Below are 24,527 nucleotides of genomic sequence, written 5' to 3'. Positions count from 1 at the left end.
GGTGTGTGTGTGTGAGGTGTGTGTGTGTGAGGTGTGTGTGTGCTCGATGTGTGTGTGTGAGGTGTGTGTGTGCTCGATGTGTGTGTGTGAGGTGTGTGTGTGTGAGGTGTGTGTGTGTACTCGATGTGTGTGTGTGAGGTGTGTGTGTGTGAGGTGTGTGTGTGTGAGGTGTGTGTGTGTGAGGTGTGTGTGTGTGAGGTGTGTGTGTGTGAGGTGTGTGTGTGTGAGGTGTGTGTGTGTGAGGTGTGTGTGTGTGGTGTGTGTGTGAGGTGTGTGTGTGTGAGTGTGTGTGTGAGGTGTGTGTGTGCTTGAGGTGTGTGTGTGTGAGGTGTGTGTGTGCTTGAGGTGTGTGTGTGTGAGGTGTGTGTGTGTGAGGTGTGTGTGTGTGAGGTGTGTGTGTGTGAGGTGTGTGTGTGTGAGGTGTGTGTGTGTGAGGTGTGTGTGTGTGAGGTGTGTGTGTGTGTGAGGTGTGTGTGTGTGGTGTGTGTGTGAGGTGTGTGTGTGTGAGTGTGTGTGTGAGGTGTGTGTGTGTGAGGTGTGTGTGTGCTTGAGGTGTGTGTGTGTGAGGTGTGTGTGTGCTTGAGGTGTGTGTGTGTGAGGTGTGTGTGTGTGAGGTGTGTGTGTGTGAGGTGTGTGTGTGTGAGGTGTGTGTGTGTGAGGTGTGTGTGTGTGAGGTGTGTGTGTGTGAGGTGTGTGTGTCTGAGGTGTGTGTGTGTGAGGTGTGTGTGTGCTCGATGTGTGTGTGTGAGGTGTGTGTGTGTGTGAGGTGTGTGTGTGTGAGGTGTGTGTGTGTGAGGTGTGTGTGTGCTCGATGTGTGTGTGTGTGTGAGGTGTGTGTGTGTGAGGTGTGTGTGTGCTCGGTGTGTGTGTGTGAGGTGTGTGTGTGTGAGGTGTGTGTGTGCTCGGTGTGTGTGTGTGAGGTGTGTGTGTGTGAGGTGTGTGTGTGAGGTGTGTGTGTGTGAGGTGTGTGTGTGCTCGATGTGTGTGTGTGTGTGAGGTGTGTGTGTGTGAGGTGTGTGTGTGCTCGGTGTGTGTGTGTGAGGTGTGTGTGTGTGAGGTGTGTGTGTGTGAGGTGTGTGTGTGCTCGATGTGTGTGTGTGAGGTGTGTGTGTGTGCGCTAGAGTGGTAGCGAAGTGGCTAGCGCGCTCCACTAAGAACTCAACTACCAGAGTTCGATTCCCGCTCACAATCAACACCAGGGACGATTATGTGAACTGGTCCTGGGGGCTCATCCCCTAGGTCGACTCAGCCTCAAATGAGTACCTGGTGCGGTGTGTAAATATCGCAACTGGGGAGACAAAGGCGGCCGGGCGTGGTGCTGGCCACCCACCCCCTCGTGTGCCGTGCCGGCCTTCATAGGTGCTCGCTAACAGCACTTGCCCCTACAGTCTGTTAAGGTTATACCGGGGATCTTTGTCTTTGTTTTTCGAGGTGTGGGTATGAGGTGTATGTGTGTACTAGAGGTGTGGGGTCTGTGTGTATGTGCTAAAGGTGTGTGTATGCACTGGAGGTGTGATGAGTGTGTGTGTGTGGGTGTGTGCTAAAGGTGTGTGTGTGTGTGCTAAATGTGTGTGTGCACTGGAGGTGTGATGAGTGTGTGTGTGTGGGTGTGTGTGTGTGTACTAAAGGTGTGTGTGTGTGTGTGTGCACTGGAGGTGCGATGAGTGTGTGTGTGTGTGGAGAGCAGTGGTAGTGCGGTTAGGGCGCTGCACTACGGACCCGGCTGCCCGAGTTCAATTCCCGCTCACGGCCACCAACACCACTGTGACGATTTATCTGAACCGGTCCTGGGCCTCCCCTAGGTCGATTCGGCCTCAAATGAGCAGATTGTATAAACATCGTCACTGGGGGGACGGAGGGCGGCCGGGGCGCGGTGCTGGCCACCCACCCCCCTCGTGTGCCGTGCTGGCCTTCGCAGGCCCTCCTCGCTGACAGCACTTGCCCCGACAGTCTGCTAAGGCTACACGGGGCGGGCGGGCGGGGGGGGACTTTTGTCTTTGTAGAGGTTCGTGGAGGACCACCGAGTGAGCGTCTGCTACAACGAGCTGCTGCAGCTGGAGCACGGGGAGCTCCGTGCCAGCTTCAAACTCAGGTGCGCGAATCTCGCCTGTGTTACCATGACTCCCATGAACATCGATCGCCCCTCGATCGCCCCTCGATCGCCCATTGATTATTCCTCGATCGCCCATCGATCACCCTTCCATCTCCCATCGATCACCCATGCATCACCCCTCGATTGCCCATTGATCGCTCATTGGTGATCCTTCCATCGATCACCCACGGATCATGCATGGATAACCTATTGATCACAAACTGATCACACATAGATCAATATTTAATAACCCTTTGATCTCCATCCAATGACACATTGATCACACATTGATCACCAATTGATCACCCATCGATCACTCATCGATCACCCTTCCATCTCACATCGATCAACCATCGATCACCCATCGATCACCCATTGATCAACCATCGATCACTCATCATTCATCCTTCGAGATCTCCCGTCGATCGCCCATCAGATCAGACCAGCAACCCCCCCACCCCCCCCCCCTAATTAATTATAATTAAAGAGATGTCCTGTGCTCGATTGAGCATTGAGGCATCGCTTGGTGCACGTCTCCCCCACGTTACAGCTGCTGCAGAGCCAGTGGTGGAAATTCCACGTTCCTATGGCAGGTGCGAGCCTATCGAGAGGGACGACCGCCGTTGAGCTTCCACACAGAGTGGCGCTCGTTTGTATCGCGCGTGCCCGGACGGACGACGGTGCCGAGTAGACGCCCAAGCGCGACGGCGAGTTGAGGAGCTTCCGACTGGGAGCCGCTCGCTCTGCCGCCGTTGGCTTCCAGCAGCAATTGATAACGAATCTTAGTAGCTGATGGTGGCGGCGGCGATGGCGACGATGGAGATGGTGACGATGGTGACGATGGTGACGATGGTGACGATGATGACGAAGGTGGCGATAGTGACGGTGGTGACGATGGTGATGGTGGTGACGATGGTGACGATGATGGTGACGATGATGACGGTGATGACAATGGTGACGATGATGACGAAGGTGGCGATGGTGATGGTGGTGACGATGGTGACGATGATGGTGACGAGGGTGTCGATGGTGACGAAGGTGGCGATGGTGACGATGGTGACGATGATGACGAAGGTGGCGATGGTGATGGTGGTGGCGATGGTAACGGCGACAATAGTGATGGCGACGACGATGATGAAGGTGATGATGATGATGACGATGATGACGATGATGAAGGTGATGATGGTCATGGCAACAATGATGACGTTGATGGTAAAGGCGATGATGGTGACGATGGTGATGATGACGAGATGACGATGATGATGATGGCGACGACGGTGACGGTGTCGATGGTAACGATGATGACGATGACAATGATGACGATGACAATGACGACGGTGAATGTGACGGTGCGGTGGCGAGCACAGGGCGTGCAACGCGCTGCTGGCCGCGCTGCAGCGCTGCCACGACGCGGTGGAGATCACGAGCGAGGATCACGTGATACAGGTGGGGGACACGCCGCACGCTCACCGCCACGTACGCGGTTACACGTGTACGCGTGTACGTGGTTACGTGTGTACGTGGTTACGTGTGTACGCGCCGTGTACACCCATGTTGGTCACATGTTTTGGGTACATTTTTGCATGATTGTCAGGTACGTGGTGCGTACGTGTTTGGGTACATGTTGCGTACGTGTTTGGGTACATGTTGTATTCACGTTGGTTACGTGTACACAACGCGTATGCAACGTGTAAACAAAATGAGTGGCACACGCACCATCCACACAACGTGTACGCACCACGTCCGTCCGTGCGTCCGTCCGCTCGTCCATCCGTGCATCCGCGTCTGTCCGTCTGGTTCATCCCATCGTGCGTCTGTCCGCATGTCCATCGGTGTGTCTGTCTATCTGCCTGGTTTATTCCATCGTGCATCCGTCTGTGTCTGTCCGTGCATCCATGTCTGTTCATCTGGTTCATCCCGTCGTGCGTCCGTCCGCACGTCCATCCATGTGTCTGTCCCTCCGTGTGTCTGCCTGTGTCTGTCCGTGCGTCCGCGTCCGTCCGTCTGGTTCATCCCGTCGTGCGTCCGTCCGCACGTCCATCCGTGTGTCTGTCCCTCCGTGTGTCCGCCTGTGTCTGTCCGTGCGTCCGCGTCCGTCCGTCTGGTTCATCCCATCGTGCGTCCGTCCGCACGTCCATCCGTGTGTCTGTCCCTCCGTGTGTCCGCCTGTGTCTGTCCATGCGTCCGCGTCCATCCATCTGGTTCATCCCATCTTGCGTCCATCCGTGTGTCTGTCCCTCCGTGTGTCCGCCTGTGCCCTGGCCTCGCCGGTGCAGTACGTGAACCCAGCGTTCGAGCGAGCCACGGGCTTCTCGTCGGACGAGCTGGTGGGCCGCGCCGCCCCGGAGCGAGCCCTTGGCTCGGACACCCGCGCCCACGGACAGCCGGCGCTCGCCCGCGCTCACGCTCACGGCTCGCGGAACCAGCGGCGAGAGCGCGGCTCGGAACTCGACGAGCAGCAACAGCAGCAGCCAGTGCCGCCGCCGCCGGCGCAAGAAGAGCCGCTCGCCGACGATGACGACGATGACGGCGACGTCGACGGCGGTGCGGACGATGGCCAGCGGCACCAGCGGCACCAGCAGCAGCAGCGGCTGCAGCAGCAGCAGCAGCAAGAGGAGGAGGAAGAAGACAGCGATTTGATCACGGACCAGCACAGCAAGGTGCTTGAGCGGTGGTGCAGCGGTCGGCGCTAAGAACCCGGCGGCCCGAGTTCGATTCCCGCTCGCGGCCGACACCGGTGACGATTGTCTGAGCCGGGTCCTGGGCCCTCCCCTAAGTCGACTCGGCTTCAAATGAGTACCTGGTGCGATGCCGTAAACATCGTCACTGGGGAGACAAAGGCGGCCGGGCGTGGTGCTGGCCACCCACCCCCTCGTGTGCCGTGCCGGCCTTCATAGGTGCTCGTTAACAGCACTTGCCCCGACAGTCTGTTGAGGGGAGATGGTCGGGAGGGAAACTTTGTCTTGTGTGTGTGTGTGCACCTAGCCTGGCGCAAGCGCCGCGGTGGCATCACCGCTGCGTAGTGGCATATGCGCATACGTGAGTGTGTGTGTGCGTGTGTGTGTGCACGTGCGTGTTCTAGGAATGGAAGGGGACTCTGTACACGAAGTGCAAGTCGGGGAAGACGATCAAACAGATCGCAACGGTCATTCCTGTCATTGGGCAGGGCGGGTGAGATCTCACACAGACACACACGGACACCAACAACACCAACAACAACCGCCATTCGCTATGAAGTGGCAGTGACGTCACCACCGCGCTTGTGCCAGGCAATGTGCACGTTAAGGCCACGTGAAGTGTCGAACAGTCCTCTACTCGGACACACACACGGGCACGCACACACTCACAGACACACACACACGGACAAACACGCGGACAAACACACACACGGACACGCACACACGGGCACGCACACACTCACGAACACACACACACGGGCACGCACACACTCACGAACACACACTCACGGACAAACACACACACACACACACACACGGACACACGGACAAATACACGCAGACAAACACACACACGGACAAACACACACACGGAGACACACGGACAAACACACACACGGAGACACACGGACAAACACACACACGGACACACACATGTGGACACACACGAACACACAGTTCCAGACAATTGGAGCGGCGACGGACAGACGGCGTTCACTTCGCCCAGCCGCTCTCCGCCTGTCCATCCGCCTGTCCGTCCGCCTGTCCGTCCTCACCGCTGTTGTCCGTGTTTCCCGGCGGACTCGCAGGTGGACGAGGCACTTCGTGTCGGTGCGGTGCCCGTGCAGCGACTACGCCACGCAGGTGAAGCTCGCTTCTAGCAGGGAGCGCGGGAGGGAGGGAGTGGTGGGAATGAGGGAGGGAGGGAGGGAGTGAAGGAGTGGTGGGAGGGAGGGAGTGAGGGAGGGAGTGAAGGAGTGTGGGAATGAGGGAGTGAAGGAGTGAGGGAATGAGGGAGGGAGGTAACGAGGGAGTGAGGGAGCGAGTTGTCCTCTCTCTCTCTCTCTCCGAGTCGTCCCCCTCTCTCCGTCTTCGCGAGCGAGGAGCGGACACTGAAACCGCGCCGCAGGAAGTGACACCACTGCATGTGCGCGCGTGCGTCCATGCACATCGTGGGGAGCAGCGGTCAGCATGCGGTCTGTCACGAACCCGGTGACCCTAGCTTGACTCCCGCTCGCAACCCCAACGACGGCGACTAATATCTGAACCGGTCCTCCCCCAGGTCAACTCAGCCTTAAATGAGCACCAGTATTGTGGGGCCCTGCCCGGCCTGCATGGGTGCCCGCGAGCCCGGCCGCCACTTTCCCCCCCGGCAGTCTGCTCAAGGTCCCACCACGGTGGTGGTGGTGGTGGTGGAGGTGGTGGTGGTGGGGGTGGAGGTGGTGGTGGTGGTGGTGGTGGTGGAGGAGGTGGTGGTGGTGATGGAGGTGGTGGTGGTGGAGGTGGTGGTGGTGGTGGTGGTGGTGGTGGTGGAGGTGGTGGTGGTGGTGGTGGTGGTGGTGGAGGTGGTGGTGGTGGTGGTGGTGGAGGTGGTGGTGGTGGTGGTGGGGGGGGAGTTTCTCTTTCTGCTTGGTTCTTTCGGTAAAGTCGTCACGTAGAATGGAAATAATAAAGTAATAAAAATAAAACGCCATAAAATAATTCTCGCGACGTTTCGGCCACAACGCAAGCAGCCGTCCTCAGGTGAAGAACAGGTCTGTCGATAAGACGGAGTCTGAATGACACGTCCTGGGCTTGGAGCGTCTATTTAAGCTGGGAGGGAGGAGGAAGAGCGCCTTGACAAAAGAATTTGCATATCAAGAGGAATTTTAGCATATTTATTTAATATTACACTATGTAGTAGGGTGGGTAGAATAATACATAGTGTAATATTACATAAATATGCTAAAATTCCTCTTGCTATGCAAATTCTTTTGTCAAGGCGCTCTTCCTCCTCCCTCCCAGCTTAAATATACGCTGCCAATCTTGGTGGTGTTCATTCAGACTCTGTCTTATCGACAGACCTGTTCTTCACCTGAGGACGGCTGCTTGCGTTGTGGCCGAAACGTCGTGAGAATTATTTTATTATGTTTTATTATTGTATTATTTCCATTCTACGTGATGACTTTACCGAAAGAACCAAGAAGATGAATCCCTGCAGTCACGAAAGAAGCTTTAAATCGACATTCTCCTCCTTTGGCTTCTTTTCTCGTGCGCACCTGCAGGGTGAAGGGATACACAGGGAGGAGCGTGGGCGTGCGGGCAGCGTTCACACAGGTGCGTATCCCTCCACCGCGCCTGGCCCCCCAACTCCTCCTCCCACCCCCCCCCCCCCCCCCCGGCCACCCACCCACAGTTCCGCAGCAAGGATAACGGGTCGATCCCCCGTCGATCGGTCAACCGAAATTGGAATCGGTCGTTTTTTTTTTATTTTTCCGCTGGACGATTACTCGACCTTTGAACCCCCGCCTCCTCCCCGCCTGCGCACTTCCTGCCTACCGAAGGCTGGTAACCCCCCACCCCCCCAACACCTCCCGTCCAGCGACACGAGATGCAAGTTCTTATCCCTGCCTCACTTGATACAGCAAATCTGGCTGTGACGCTCCCACCTGATGACGGAGACTTGTGTTGCCTCCGAAACGTCGTGATTTATATTAATACATTTTTTATTAATTTTAATTTCATTTTTTACCTACGTGACTTTTCCGAAAAAACTAACAGTATAAATGACTTTTGATTTAACGCTTTCGTGACTGCAGGGATTCATCTTTTTTGTTCTTTCGGTAAAGTCACGTAGAATGGAAATAATAAAATAATAGAACATTATAAAATAATTCTCACGACGTTTCGGCCACAACGCAAGCAGCCGTCCTCAGGTGAAGACCAGGTCTGTCGGGGCAGACGGACACTCACAGCGTCTCCCCGACAGACCTGCTCTTCACCTGAGGACGGCTGCTTGCGTTGTGGCCGAAACGTCGTGAGAATTATTTTATTATGTTTTATTTTATTATTTTATTATTTCCATTCTACGTGACTTTACCGAAAGAACCAAGAAGAAGTGTAAATGACGTTTTGGTTGACGCGATTTTGAGTTACGCACCGTTATTCGAGAACGCGCACCCCGCCATAAAACGAGGGGAAGCCGTACGGACGAAGGCCGGTCGTGACGTTGACCACCCAACCCCCCTCGTGCGCCGTGCCGGCCTTCACAGGTGCTGCCACTCTCTAGCCGCACTTGCCCCAACAGCCTGTTAGGGTTTATACGGGGGATCTTTGTCTTTGCGTTTTCAGTGTGTATGTGTTTGTGTGCGGAATTGTGTGTGTGTGTGTGTCTTCGTACTGTGTTTCATATCTGTATGTGTGTGAACGTGAGTGTGTGTGTGTGTGTCTTGGTATGCCTATGTGTGTATGTGTGTGTGTCTTATGTGTATGTGTGTCTGTGTGTGTCTGTGTGTGTCTGCGTGTGTCTATGTGTGTGTGTGTGTCTTCGTACTGTGTTTCTTATCTGTATGTGTGTGAACGTGAGTGTGTGTGTGTCTTGGTATGCCTATGTGTGTGGCTTATGTGTGTGTGTGTCTGTGTGTGTCTGTGTGTGTCTGTGTGTGTCTGTGTGTGTCTGCGTGCATGTGGGGAGCGATAGTGCAGCGGTTCGAGCACTGCGCTACGAACCCGGAGACCCGAGTTCGATACCCGTTCATTGCCAACATCGGCGACGATTATCTTAACCGGTCCTGGGCGTCTCCTAGGTCGACTCGGCTTCAAACGAGTACCCGGTGCAGTGTGTAAACATCGCCACTGGGGAGACAAAGGCGGCCAGGCGTGGTGTTGGCCACCCACCCCTTCGTGTGTCGTGTCGGCCTTTACAGGTGCAACTTGCAAACAGCACTTGCCCCACAAGTCTGTTCAAGGCTATAACAAGGGATCTTTGTGTTTGTCTGTGTGCGTGTGTCTGTGTGTACGTGTGTGTGTCTGTGTGTACGTGTGTGTGTGGGGCAGACGGACACTCACAGAGACACAAGGACCGGAGGAAAAGCTCTCTCGACGTTCGTTCTAACACGTCCCGAGGCAGTGATGGTGCGGAGACACACGGGGGGAGAGACACACGGGGAGACACCTGGAGACACACGGGGGGAGAGACACACGGGGAGACACCTGGAGACACACGTGGGGAGAGACACACGGGGAGACACCTGGAGACACACGGGGGGAGAGACACACAGGGAGACACCTGGAGACACACGGGGGGGAGACGGAGGGAGACCCACGGGGAGATGGGGGGAACACCTGGAGACACACGGGGGGGGGGGGGTAGACACGGGGAGACAGAGGAACACACGGGGAGACATCTGGAGACACACTGAGGGGGAGATCCGGAGACACATGGGGAGATGGGGGGAGACACAGGGAGACATGGGGGGGTGGGGGGAGACACGTGGAGACACACGGGGAGACATGGGGGGGGGGGGTGACATATTGACATCGGGGGGGGGGAGACACGGGGGGGGGGGGCATGTATGGAGACACGGGGAGACACAGCAGATAACGCTGAGATTTGGAGGGAGAAATGAAGAGACGATGGTGGAGGGGGACGCACACACAAGAAGACACAGGGACATGAAGGCAGACACAGGGAGACACGTGTGGAGATGCAGAAAGACTTTGTGAAGCGGGGACACGCAGGGGACACATACGGAGGAGACAGGACATGGGCAAGTAGACAGACGTAAAGTGCGTGTGTGCGGACACGTGCGTGTGTGCGAACACATGTGTGCGTGTGTGCAGGTGTGTGTGTGTATGCGGCCAACACCGGTGACGATTATCTGTACCGGTCCTGGGCCTCCCCTAGGTCGACTCAGACTCAAATGAGTTACCTGGTGTAGCGGTGGTGTAGTAAACATCGCCACTGGGGGAGACAAAGGCGGCCGGGCGTGGTGCTGGCCACCCACCCCCTCGTGTGCCATTCCGGCCTTTATAGGTGCTGCTTGCTAACAGCACTTGCCCCTACAGTCTGTTACAGGCTACGCGGGGGACCTTTGTCTTTGTGTGCGCGTGTGCCTTGTGGACGAATGCATATCTTGTACGTGCATCTGTGTGTCTCCGTGTAATCGTGTTCGTATGTGTGTGTTGTGTGTATGTGTGTGTTGTGTATGTATGTATGTGTGTATGTGTATGTATGTGTGTGTGTCTCCGTGTAATCGTGTTCATATGCATGTGTGTATGTATGTATGTGTGTATGTGTGTGTGTGTGTGTATGTGTGTGTATGTATGTGTGTGTGTATGTATGTGTGTGTGTATGTGTGTGTGTGTGTATGTGTGTGTGTGTATTTATGTATGTATGTGTGTGTGTGTGTATGTGTGTGTATGTGTATGTGTGTGTATGTGTGTATGTGTGTGTATGTGTGTGTGTATGTGTGTATGTATGTGTGTGTGCATGTGTGTATTTTTGGTCAAGCGCGGTGCTGGCCACCCACCTCCTTGTATACCGTGCCTGCCTTCGCCCACAGCCCTTGCCCCGACAGTCTTCTAGCGCTCCGCTGGGGACCTTTGTCTTTGTGTGTCTGCGTGTGGCTGCAGGAGGCAGCGTTCACCACCGGAGAAACTCGTCCATGGCGCGAATTCACTCGATGACCATCGAAGCCCCCATCACGAAGGTGCTCGCTACCCCCACCAGCACCCATCACGGCGCTGACCTCCGACCCCACTGCCACCGCCCCTCCCCCATCACGTCACTGAACTCTGACCCCACTGCCACCGCCCCACCAGCACCCATCACGGCGCTGACCTCCGACCCCACTGCCACCGCCCCTCCCCCATCACGTCACTGAACTCTGACCCCACTGCCACCGCCCCACCAGCACCCATCACGGCGCTGACCTCCGACCCCACTGCCACCGCCCCTCCCCATCACGTCGCTGACCTCTGACCCCACTGCCACCGCCCCTCCCCCTCCTCCATCACTGACCTCTGACCCCACTGCCACCGCCCCTCCCGCCCCCAATCACGTCACTGACCTCCGACCCCACTGCCACCCGCCCCTCCCCCATCATGTCACTGACCTCCGAACCCACTGGCGCCGCCCCTCCCCCCCATCACGTCACTGACCTCTGACCCCACTGCCACCGCCCCTCCCCCATCATGTCACTGACCTCCGAACCCACTGGCGCCGCCCCTCCCGCCCCCCATCACGTCGCTGACCTCCGACCCCACTGCCTTAGCCCCTCCCGCCCCCCATCACGTCACTGACCTCCGACCCCACTGCCATCCCCCTCCTCCCCTACACCAGCTGACCATCATTGGTGCTACACTCAATAGCTGTGTTGCTGACCTCCGACCCCACTGCCGCCCCCTCCCCATCACGTCGCTGACCTCCGACCCCACTTCCGCTCCCCCCCCGCCCCCTCCTCCCCACACGTCAGGTGATCAACATCATCAACGCGGCCCAGGAGAGCAGCCCCGTGTCGGTGGCGGAGGCTCTGGACCGCGTGCTCGAGATCCTGAGGACCACGGAGCTCTACTCGCCGCAGCTGGGCTCGCGCGACGACGACCCTCACGCCAGCGACCTCGTCGGGGGGCTCATGACGGTGACGGGGGGCGGGGGGTGGGCTGGGGGGGGGGGCGAGGGGCGAGGGAGAGGCAGGAAGGATGTGGTGGTGGTGGTCGTGCCGTACCCAGTTTGCTAACTCGCTCGCTCGCTCACCGGCGGTTAGCGGCCTGCCCATCGCTCGTCTATCGCTATGACGACTACTGCTGCCGTGGTTACGGTTCCCGTGAACTTCGCTCATTGGTCGCTCCACACGTGCACGGACTGCTCCGGCTCATCCACCACCACACCGTGTTCAACCGCCACTACACTGCAGGCCCAAAACAACACTCACCCACCAGATGGAAATTCCTCTGGTACAGCCATCGAAGGCTTCACGAACTACGTGGTCGAAATAGATGCTAAATAATGTGGGAGCCAGAGGACATCCCCTGTCACACCCCAAGGTGAACAGGGAATGGCTCCGACTCCCGGCCACGTAGTTTTACCCGGGCCCACTCACCATCATGAAGGTCCTTAATGATCGTGAGCAGAGGGTCAGGGGCTCCGAAAGCACGAAGAACAACCCAGAGCCCAGGTCTACTGATGGTATCATAGGCCTTGACCAGGTCAATAAAGCAGAGATGTAGGTCTTGTTGGAATTCTCTACACCTCTGCTGCAATAGACGGACACTCACCCACCCACCCACTCACATTCACCCACAAACCCACCTAACCAAACACTCACCCATCCACTCACTCATACATTCACCCATTCACACACCCACTCACTCACTGATATACTCACCTACCCACCCACTCACATATTCACCCACAAACCCACCCAACCACTCACCCACCCACTCACTCACTCATACACTCACCCATTCACACACCCACTCACTCACTGATACACTCACCTACCCAACCACTCACATTTTCACCCACATACCCACCCAACCACTCACTCATCCACCCACTCACTCAACCACCCACTCACTCACACACCCACTCAATCACACACCCACAAACCCACCCAACCACACACTCACTCGCCAAACTGCAGGGTCCCTACACTTCTCCGCTCACCTTTGGAGTTCCCGAGTTCGACTCCCAGCCACGGCCAATGTCCATTGGCGCAATCCTGAACCAGACTCTGCACCTCCGCCTGGACAGTTTCCCGTGCGGTGTGCAATCATCATTGCTGGGGAGACAGGGTGCTGGCCATGTTGCGTCGTGTCATCCTTCATTGGTGCCACTCGCTAAGAGCGCTTGCCCCAACAGCCTGGGGTAGGCTACACGGGGGAGCTTTGCCTTTTGTCCCGTTGACACGCTCCTCGTTTCTCGTCTCTGCAGGATGGGCTGCGTCGATTGTCGGGAAATGACTTCATTCTCTCCAAGAGTGAGTTCCATTCAAATCACATTAATTCATTCCCGTCGATCATTCCGTCTTCACTCGCCGGGCCCTGCGTGAGTGAGGAGGCAAGCGCGGTGGTGGCTGGATGAATGAGCACACGAGTGAGTGAATGATTTGATGAATGAATAGTTATTATAATGAATGAATACATCACTTTCTGAATGACTTCCTGAGCGAATGCATCGCCCGGTGGACGTTCAAAGTTCAAAGTTCATTTATTAGGTATAGCCCTGTGAGCCATTCGGCTCTTGAATCGGGTGCAACCGCAACAAGCAAAAAACTAAAACATGAACAAGAAAACATCTTAAAGTGAATAAGTGCAAACAGAAAATCCAAGAAAAGACAGCAAAATATTGCAGAAAAAAAATCACCGTACACCAACGCTGTGTGCAAATATCCCAGTGGGATGCAAGTCAAACAACAACAACAACCACAAGACAACTTAGATTAAGGCCATCAGTGTAACTCTGTACTACAACAAACAAACATGGCCAAACCAAAAAACTTTTCGAAAATCACCAAGATAAAGCCATAAAAGCAATGAAACAGTGCAGGTCATAGGAACTGTGACCGAATTTTCACAATAAACGACGTCAACAACATGTACCACCAAACTCTGCAGCCATAGCTGGCTTGCATGAGTCACTCCACAACAGCAGTAGGAGCATCAATGCACCTTTAAGATCAGCACACTAGTGCCACCACGTGCGTTTGTGGGTTGCACTGAGTGACGTGTTGACTAAATGAATGAATGAGTTGACGAGTGAATGACTCATCCCCGTGTAGACGCGCAGATCCCACTGCGCATAGCCCGCCTCTCTGTCTGAGCAACTAAACGACTCTTTGGTTCTTTCGGTAAAGTCACGTAGGTGAAAATAAAATTAATAACTAAATCACGACGTTTCGGAGGCAACACAAGCTTCCGTTACCAGGATGGAACAACCCCAGCAAAAAATGTCTAATCGCTTGTCACATACAGCTCTCTCTGCCCACTACAGTAAAAAAAAACAAATTGCTGTGGTTGTTCCACCTGATGACGGAAGCTTGTGTTGCCTCCGAAACGTCGTGATTTAGTTATTTTCATTAATCATAATCAACGTTTTTGGGTTTAGATCGCGTTATTTATAAATGTGTCGTAACCCTCCACCACCCGACACGGCCAATCAGTAAAAAAACTGTCACGTTGACAAAAGACAAACAGTTCACTGCTTTAGCCCACCGGTGTGTTGAAGCGTGAAACCACAGCATTTACAATTTGAGTACTGTGACGTTTCGCTGGTAATTGCATCCAGCATCATCGGGCAATTCGCCTCTACCGAAAGAACCACGAGAACTTCAAATCTAGACTTGACGGAATGACGAGCCGGGTTCGCGGGTGAACGACGGAGCGAATGACGCGGGGGGCGAATTACGGAACGACCGGCCGGGGCTGTGTAACGACGGACACGGGAGCGAGCGTCTCTCCGCCCCGCGTCTAGACGTGCACCACGCCCAGAGCCCGCTGCGGGTCCCCACGGCACCGGCGCCGGGCGACGCGGCGGTGCCGCCACCCCGAGTCGTCGAGGCGCTTGGCTTCGAGGACCGCTGGGACTTCGACATCTTCGAGGCGGAGAACGTGACGCACAAGAGGTGACGCGCATGCACGCGCGCGGGGGGGAGGTGGGGGCGGCGGGGAGATGCGCGCGCGTGCGTGTGCGCGCGTACTAACTGTGTGTGCGTGTACGTGTGTGTGTACGTGTGTGTGTACGTGTGTGTGCGCGTGAGTCAAGGGGAGCGGTAGTGTAGCGGTTAGCGCTACGCTGCGCTATGAACCTGGCGACCCGGGTTCGATTCCCGCTCACGGCTAACACCGGTGACGATTATCTGAACCGGTCCTGGGCCTCCCCTAGGTCGACTCAGCCTGAAATGAGTACCTGGTGCGGTGTGTAAACATCTCCACTGGGGAGACAAAGGCGGTCGGGCGTGGTGCTGGCCACCCACCCCCTCGTGTACCGTTCCGGCCTTCATAGGTGCTCGCTAACAGCACTTGCCCCTACAGTCTGTTAAGGCTACACGGGGGATCTTTGTCTTTGTGCGCGTGAGTCAGGCCGCTGGTGTACCTGGGCCTCAAGGTGTTTGCGCGCTTCGGGGTTTGCGACTTCCTGGGCTGCTCGGAGGCGACGCTGCGAACGTGGCTGTCGCTCATCGAGACCAACTACCACTCGAGCAACTCGTACCACAACTCCACGCACGCCGCAGACGTCCTGCACGCCACCGCGTATTTCCTGCGCAAGGAGCGGGTCAAGGTACCGCATAGCTACCGCCTAACTACCACCAAACTACCACCTAACTACCATTTAACTCCACTCTCTGCCTCCCTCCTGCCTCCTGCTGCCGTCACCGCCGCCGCCACCACTGCCACCACCACCGCTGCCACCACCACTGTCACCACCACTGCCACCACCACTGCCACCACCACTGCCACCACCACCGCCGCCACCACCGCCGCCACCACCGCCACCACCACCACCACCACCGTCACCACCACTGCCACCACCACTGCCACCACCGCCACCACCACCGCCGCCACCACCGCCGCCGCCACCACCGCCGCCACCACCGCCGCCACCACCACCACTGCACCATCACCGCCACCACCGCTGCCACCACCGCCGCCACCACCGTCGCCACCACCGCCGCCACCACCACCACCACCACCGCCGCCACCACCACTGCCACCACCACCACTGCACCACCACCGCCACCACCACCGCCACCACCGCCGCCACCACCACTGCCACCACCACCACTGAACCGCCACCACCGCCGCCACCACCGCCGCCACCACCGTCGCCACCACCGCCGCCACCACCGCCGCCACCACCACCACTGCACCACCACTGCCACCAACTCCTCTTTCCTCGGGGCTCCCCCCCCCCTCCCCCCCCTCCCCCCAGGCGTGCCTGGACCAGTGCGACGAGGTGGCGGCGCTGATCGCGGCGACGGTGCACGACGTGGACCACCCGGGGCGCACCAACTCGTTCCTGTGCAACGCGGGCAGCGAGCTGGCGGTGCTCTACAACGACACGGCCGTGCTGGAGAGCCACCACGCGGCGCTCGCCTTCCAGCTGAGCACGCGCGACGACAAGGGCAACATCTTCCGCAACATGGAGAGGTGGGCACCGTGGGAGAGGGACGGGGTCAGGGGTCGGGGTCAGGGGTCGTGATGTGGGGCGACGAGGAGGGAGACACGGAGAGGCGGGGCACCAGCGAAGACGCGATGAGGGTGGCGGTGTAGCGACGGTGGTGATGATGGTTGCGTTGACGATGGGTGGCGGTGGTTATGGCGGCGATGTGCGTGCGTATGTTGAACCGCTTTCGCGCCGTGCGGCGCCAACCGCGCTAATCGGAGGCCTCCGACGTCTCCCCCCACGTCTCACCCGTGTGACGGGGCGGTGGTGATGGCGACGGTGGTCATGATGGGCATTGCACGCCGCAGAACTAATCGCCGTGACGATGGTTGTGTTGTGTCCCTGTATCTGCGTGTCCCATGTCGTGCCATCTCAATGTCTCTGTCAAGTGTCCCTTGTCCCCGCGTCTCGGTGTCCCCGCGACTCCCCGTGTGTGTCCCTGTATCTCCGTGTCCCCGCGTCTCCATGTCCCCGCGACTCCCCATCTCCGTATCTCCGTGTCCCCGTGTTTCCGTGTTTCCGTGTTTCCGTGTTTCCGTGTCCCCGTGTTTCCGTGTTTCCGTGTCCCCGTGTTTCCGTGTTTCTGTGTTTCCGTGTCTCCGTGTCTCCGTGTCCCTGTGTCTCCCTGTCCCCGTGTCCCCGTGTCCCCGTATCTCCGTGTCCCCGTATCTCCGTGTCCCCGTGTCCCCGTGTCCCCGTGTCTCCGTGTCCCCGTGTCCCCGTGTCTCCGTGTCCCCGCGCGTGTCCCCGCGCGTGTCCCCGCGTGGCAGGAGCGATTTCCGCACGCTGCGGCAGGCCATCATCGACATGGTGCTGGCCACGGAGATGACGAAGCACTTTGAGCACGTCAACAAGTTCGTGAACAGCATCAACAAGCCGGGAGGGGGGGCAGACGACGCTGCCTCCGTGGTGCGCACCCCACACGCACCCTGCACCTGCACCCCACACGCACCCTGCACCCCACACGCACCCTGCACCCCACACGCACCCTGCACCTGCACCCCACACGCACCCTGCACCCCACACGCACCCTGCACCCCACACGCACCCTGCACCCCACACGCACCCTGCACCCCACACGCACCCTGCACCCCACACGCACCCTGCACCCCACACGCACCCTGCACCTGCACCCCACACACACCCTGCACCCCACACTCACCCTGCCCCTGCACCCCACACGCACCCTGCCCCTGCACCCCACACACACCCTGCACCCCACACTCACCCTGCCCCTGCACCCCACACGCACCCTGCCCCTGCACCCCACACACACCCTGCACCCCACACTCACCCTGCCCCTGCACCCCACACACACCCTGCACCCCACACTCACCCTGCCCCTGCACCCCACACTCACCCTGCCCCTGCACCCCACACACACCCTGCACCCCACACTCACCCTGCCCCTGCACCCCACACGCACCCTGCACCTGCACCCCACACACACCCTGCACCCCACACTCACCCTGCACCCCACACGCACCCTGCACCCCACACGCACCCTGCACCCCACACACACCCTGCCCCCGCACCCTGCACCCTGCACCCCACACACACCCTGCCCCCGCACCCTGCACCCTGCACCCCACACTCACCCTGCCCCCGCACCCCACTATATCTCCCCACGTCTCACCCACGTCTCCCCACGTCTCACCAATGCCCTACCCGTGTCTCTCGCCCCCCCCCCCCCCCCTACGTCCCCCCCCCCCTATGCAGAATGGTGGGGGAGGGGATGGAGAGTCGACGGGCCCAGGTTGCTCCCCAGAGAGCCGCTTGCTCATCAAGCGCATGCTCATCAAGTGCGCAGACATCTCCAACCCGTGCCGCCCGCTGCCGCTGTGCGTCGAGTGGGCGGGGCGCATCTCCGAGGAGTACTTCGCTCAGGTAGCGGTGCACTACCAGCGCCACCGCACCATCGGTGGTGCCGCACTACCGGCACCACCAGTACCACCGCACTACCAGAGCCACCGCACTACCAGTACCACCGCACTACCAGAGCCACCGCACTACCAGTACCACCGCACTACCAGAACCACCGCACTCCCAGAGCCACCGCACTACCAGTACCACCGCACTACCAGAACCACCGCACTACCAGTACCACCGCACTACCAAAACCACCGCACGACCAGTACCACCACACTCCCAGAGCCACCGCACTACCAGTACCACCGCACTACCAGTACCTGGTCTAACCCCAAAATTAACCTCTTACTGATGATGATGGCGATGATGGTGATGTTGATATGGTGGTGGTGATGTTGATGTTCTGGATGGCGGTGGTGATGATGATGGCGATGATGGTGGTGGTGATGATGATGGTGATGTTCATGATAGTGGTGGTGATATTGTTGGTGGTGGTAATAATGATGGTGATGATAATGGCGGCGGTGATGATGATGAATGTGGTGATGGTGGTGATGGTGATGACGGTGGTGATGTTGATGACGGTGGTGATGGTGATGACGGTGGTGATGGTGATGATGTTGATGACGGTGATGTTGATGACGGTGGTGATGTTGATGACGGTGGTGATGTTGATGACGGTGGTGATGTTGATGACGGTGGTGATGTTGATGACGGTGGTGATGTTGATGACGGTGGTGACGGTGGTGATGTTGATGACGGTGGTGATGTTGATGATGGTGGTGACGTTGATGACGGTGATGTTCATGATAGTGGTGGTGATATTGTTGGTGGTGGTAATAATGATGGTGATGATAATGGCGGCGGTGATGATGATGAATGTGGTGGTGATGGTGGTGATGTTAATGACGGTGGTGACGGTGGTGATGGTGATGACGGTGGTGATGTTGATGACGGTGGTGACGGTGGTGGTGATGGTGGTCACGGTGGTGATGGTGATGATGTTGATGACGGTGGTGATGTTGATGACGGTGGTGATGTTGGTGACGGTGGTGATGGTGGTGATGGTGGTGACGGTGGTGATGGTGATGATGTTGATGACGGTGGTGATGGTGGTGATGTTGATGACAGTGGTGATGTTGGTGACGGTGGTGATGGTGGTGATGGTGGTGATGTTGATGACGGTGGTGACGGTGGTGATGGTGATGACGGTGGTGACGGTGGTGATGTTGATGACGGTGGTGACGGTGGTGATGGTGGTGACGGTGATGACGGTGGTGATGGTGGTGACGGTGGTGATGTTGATGACGGTGGTGACGGTGGTGATGGTGGTGATGTTGATGACGGTGGTGATGGTGGTGATGTTGATGACGGTGGTGACGGTGGTAATGGTGATGATGGTGGTGATGGTGATGACGGTGATGACGGTGGTGATGGTGATGTTGATGACGGTGGTGACGGTGGTGATGTTGATGACGGTGGTGACGGTGGTGATGTTGATGACGGTGGTGATGGTGGTGATGTTGATGACGATGGTGATGGTGGTGATGTTGATGACGGTGGTGATGGTGGTGATGTTGATGACGGTGGTGATGTTGATGACGGTGGTGATGGTGGTGATGTTGATGACGGTGGTGATGGTGGTGATGTTGATGACGGTGGTGATGGTGGCGTGCGCCGCAGACGGACGAGGAGAAGCGAAAGGGGCTGCCGGTGGTGATGCCGGTGTTTGACCGCTCCTCCTGCAGCATCCCCAAGTCCCAGATCTCCTTCATCGACTACTTCATCAGCGACATGTTCGACGCCTGGGACGGTGAGAGCTGCCGGGCGCCCGCGTGGTCATGGGGGGGGTCGTCGAGGGGTCAGGGGGACACGGGGACGTGGGAATGCGGGGGGACGGGGGGACACGGGGACTTTGAGAGACGGTGGCGCGGGGGTCACGGGGTCATGGGGGGGGGGTCGTCGAGGGGGCACGGGGTCACGGGGACGTGGCAATGTGGGGGGACGGGGGGGACACGGGGACTTTGAGAGACGGTGGCGCGGGGGTCACGGGGTCATGGGGGGGAGGGGTTGTCGAGGGGTCACGGGGTCACGGGGATGTGGGAATGCGGGGAGGGGGGGGGACACGGAGACCGGGATGATTGCAGGGGGACGGGGGGTCACGGGGTCACGGGGGGTCACGGGGACGAGGGGACATAGGGACACGGGGTCAACGGGAACACGGGATGCCAGGGTCCTGGAGATACGGGCATGAGGGGACGGACACAGCGCCGTGTGGACACGGTGACACGTTCCATCATTCGGGTCCCCATTATTGAGCCGGTGTTTAAACCAACGTTGGTTCTTCCAGAACCTTTTCTCCGAGAGGATCCGATATTCGTCGTTGTTGACTGTCGGCGTTGTTGACTGGTCGGCGTTGTTGACTTGTCGTCTGTGGTTGGTGTGCGCAGCGTTTGCCGACCTCCCTGACCTCATGGAGCACCTGGGCCAGAATTACCGCTACTGGAAGAGCATGGACGAGCAGCAGCTGAAGACGTTGCGACCTCCGCCCTCGCAGTGACGCACGCAGACACGCAGACGGGGAACGAAACACGCAGACGGGGAACGAACACGCAGACGGGGGACGGACACGCAGACGGGGAACGAAACACGCAGACGGGGAACGAACACGCAGACGGGGGACGGACACGCAGACGGGGAACGAAACACGCAGACGGGGAACGAAACACGCAGACGGGGAACGAAACACGCAGACGGGGAACGAACACGCAGACGGGGACGGACACGCAGACGGGGAACGAAACACGCAGACGGGGAACGAAACACGCAGACGGGGAACGAAACACGCAGACGGGGAAACGAAACACGCAGACGGGGAACGAACACGCAGACGGGGGACGGACACGCAGACGGGGAACGAAACACGCAGACGGGGAACGAAACACGCAGACGGGGAACGAAACACGCAGACGGGGAACGAACACGCAGACGGGGAACGGACACGCAGGACGGGGAACGAAACACGCAGACGGGGAACGAACACGCAGACGGGGGACGGACACGCAGACGGGGAACGAACACGCAGACGGGGAACGAAACACGCAGACGGGGAACGAAACACGCAGACGGGGAACGAAACACGCAGACGGGGAACGAACACGCAGACGGGGAACGGACACGCAGACGGGGAACGGACACGCAGACGGGGAACGGACACGCAGACGGGGAACGAAACACGCAGACGGGGGACGGACACGCAGACGGGGAACGGACACGCAGACGGGGAACGAAACACGCAGACGGGGAACGGACACGCAGACGGGGAACGGACACGCAGACGGGGAACGAAACACGCAGACGGGGAACGGACACGCAGACGGGGAACGGACACGCAGACGGGGAACGGACACGCAGACGGGGAACGAAACACGCAGACGGGGACGGACATGCAGACGGGGAACGAAACACGCAGACGGGGACGGACACGCAGACGGGGGAACGGACACGCAGACGGGGAACGGACATGCAGACGGGGAACGAAACACGCAGACGGGGAACGGACAGCCAGACGCACTCGCACCTGGATTGCAACAGTCGCCGTTCGCCACCGAGTGGCGGCAACGTCACCACGGCGCGCGCGTGCCAGGCTGGGTGCACTCTGAGGCTGTTACTTGGTGGAAGTGTGCAAGGCGCTCGCTGCTGCTGCTGCTGCTGCTGCTGGGGGACAGACCCAGGTGCTATGGGTTGACTGAGAGGCCTGGCAGATGGCACTGCCTGCGTTTCCCACTGCACCACTTGGCATGTGTTATCCGGCCGTTGTGTGCGTGTTGCTCCTCCCCAATCCGTCGTTATTGTTGTTGTTGTTGCTGCTGCTGCACATCGACAGGCTGACAACTGGATGGACACGCGGAACAATAGACGGACGGCCACGTGGACAGAAACAATGACGGCCACGGGGAAGGACGGGCGTGAAAATAGGCACACGGACGTACGCACACCGTCCCTCCGTCCGTCTCCCGGCCTGTCTTCGCCGGCCAGGCATTTGTTTGACGCTCCCGTCTACCTGCACAGGATTGTGTCCCAGTCTCGGTTTTCAACACGTCTGTCCGTTAGTCAGCACTTGGGACCGCACGTCCACGAGTCTTTCCGTCCGTCCGTCCGTCCGTCTGAAATGCACTGGCAGGAGAACCCGGGCGATGAACATCGTCGCTTGGCCGATTCATTATTTTATTTTAAAGAAACTGTGAATGCGTTGGCAATGGTGCGCGAGAGAGAGCGATCGAGAGAACGAGCGTGTGTGCGGGGCGTGTGGTGCGGGGCGTGTGTGCGGGGCGTGTGTGCGGGGCGTGTGTGCGGGGCGTGTGTGCAGGGTGTGCGTCGGTGCTGTCGGTCCGTCCGCTCGCCGTCAGAATCGGCGAGCGATTTCCGTCGCGGTGGGACACAGAAAAGTGGAATTCACTTTCTGCCGCATTTCTTTTCCCGGATTCGGAATGCGTCCGTTCCGTGTGTACGTGTCTGTCGCGCCGTCCCCCCTCCCCCCGTCACCCCCCCCCACCTCCGTCAGGCGGTCACCCCCCCTGCCGCCCCCCCCTCCCCCGTCAGTTTGTCACCCCTCCTCACACCCCTTCACCCCCCCTCACACCCCTTCACCCCCCCTCACACCCCCTTCACCCCCACCTCACACCCCCTTCACCCCCCCCTCACCCCCCTCACACCCCTCACACCCCCCTTCACCCCCACCTCACACCCCCCTTCACCCCCACCTCACACCCCCCCTCACCCTCCCACCTCACACCCCTTCACCCCCACCTCACACCCCCACCTCACCCCCCCTTCACCCCCACCTCACACCCCCCTTCACACCCCCCTTCACCCCCCCTTCACCCCCCCTCACCCCCACCTCACACCCCCCTCACCCCCACCTCACACACCCCCCTCACCCCACCTCACACCCCCCTCACCCCCCCCCTCACCCCCACCTCACACCCCCCACCTCACCCCCCACCTCACACCCCCTTCACCCCCACCTCACCCCCCCCCTCACCCCCACCTCACCCCCCCTTCACCCCCACCTCACACCCCCCTTCACCCCCCCCTTCACCCCCCCTCACCCCCACCTCACACCCCCCTCACCCCCACCTCACACCCCCCTCACCCCCACCTCACACCCCCCTCACCCCCACCTCACACCCCCCCTCACCCCCACCTCACACCCCCTTCACCCCCCCCCCTCACCCCCACCTCACACCCCCACCTCACCCCCCCTTCACCCCCACCTCACACCCCCCCCTTCACCCCCACCTCACACCCCCCCTCACCCCCCACCTCACACCCCCCTCACCCCCACCTCACACCCCCTTCACCCCCCCCCTCACCCCCACCTCACACCCCCACCTCACCCCCCCCTTCACCCCCACCTCACACCCCCCCTTCACCCCCACCTCACCCCCCCCTTCACCCCCACCTCACCCCCTCACCCCCCACCTCACACCCCCCCCCTCCCCCCCACCTCACACCCCCCTCACCCCACCTCACACCCACCTCACACCCCCACCTCACCCCCCCCTTCACCCCCACCTCACACCCCCCTTCACCCCCACCTCACCCCCCCCCTTCACCCCCCACCTCACACCCCCTCACCCCCACCTCACACCCCCCCCTCACCCCCACCTCACACCCCCCTTCACCCCCCCCTCACACTCCCCTTCACCCCCTCACCCCCACCTCACACCCCCCCTCACACCGCTTCACCCCCCCCTCCACCCCTCTTCCCATCTGTGGTGACGTCACTGTCAATGATTTAGTCGATACGAAACGAAAAAGGCCGACGACGAAATACAACAACGATGATGATGATGATGATAAAATAGCTACATAAACTATATGTAATATATAGAGGAAGGAAAAAGATAATTTTTGTAAATATATATATATATAATTAACACGCAAGACAAAAAAATGTGGACAAAAGTTCGACGTTTAGATTTAAATGCGTCGCCTGGCTGAATTTTAATCGACGGACCGTTACAATCCCAGCGGCGTGATGTGCACCTATGCCTTATTTTGTACAATATTTATATACATTCCATTGCTAACAAAAAGAAAAATGTAAAAAAACGGGTTGCAAAAAAAATTTCAAACATTTTCAGCTGTAAATGAGAATTAATTATAAGGCGTTAATAAAATTATTATTATGAAAAGATGAGCGGAGCAAACGACTTTTGATGACGATGTTGAATGATTGTGCGGTGGTGGTGGTGCTAGAGAAGGGCACCCAGGGTGGCTGTGAGATGTTAACTACCTCGCCTGGTATACAGGAAGTTGTGTGTTCAATCCCGATCCTGACTCCTGCTGTATATTTGAAGTTTGCGTGTCTCCCTCTCTCTCTCACCATCATCATCACGGTGGCTAGATGTTGACTACCTCGCCTGGTATGTAGGAGGTGGTGGTTCAATCCCAACCC

The 24,527-nt window shown here is 58.4% G+C and overlaps 1 protein-coding gene across 1 annotated transcript in view; it reads left to right on the top strand.

Annotated features, from left to right (window-relative positions):
• The window catches only part of LOC144736219 (high affinity cAMP-specific and IBMX-insensitive 3',5'-cyclic phosphodiesterase 8B-like), a 57,215-nt gene extending 36,299 nt beyond the window's left edge, over positions 1 to 20,916 (top strand). Inside the window, 17 exon segments of the mRNA XM_078618834.1 lie at positions 2,004 to 2,092; positions 3,460 to 3,538; positions 4,369 to 4,752; positions 5,175 to 5,263; positions 5,859 to 5,913; positions 7,314 to 7,365; positions 9,085 to 9,162; positions 10,663 to 10,739; positions 11,505 to 11,669; positions 12,965 to 13,010; positions 14,504 to 14,654; positions 15,112 to 15,310; positions 15,962 to 16,179; positions 16,966 to 17,104; positions 17,915 to 18,082; positions 19,748 to 19,877; positions 20,515 to 20,916. Coding sequence (XP_078474960.1) covers positions 2,004 to 2,092; positions 3,460 to 3,538; positions 4,369 to 4,752; positions 5,175 to 5,263; positions 5,859 to 5,913; positions 7,314 to 7,365; positions 9,085 to 9,162; positions 10,663 to 10,739; positions 11,505 to 11,669; positions 12,965 to 13,010; positions 14,504 to 14,654; positions 15,112 to 15,310; positions 15,962 to 16,179; positions 16,966 to 17,104; positions 17,915 to 18,082; positions 19,748 to 19,877; positions 20,515 to 20,624 — 2,229 coding nt within the window. The 3' untranslated portion in view covers positions 20,625 to 20,916.
• Positions 20,917 to 24,527: the final 3,611 nt, after the last annotated feature.

Source organism: Lampetra planeri, chromosome 59 (assembly GCF_965212315.1).
Source record: "Lampetra planeri chromosome 59, kcLamPlan1.2.h2, whole genome shotgun sequence".
Classification (NCBI taxonomy): Eukaryota; Metazoa; Chordata; class Hyperoartia; order Petromyzontiformes; family Petromyzontidae; genus Lampetra; species Lampetra planeri.
The sequence above is the reverse complement of the archived record's forward strand: the minus strand, read 5'-3'. Positions and strand labels throughout refer to the sequence as shown.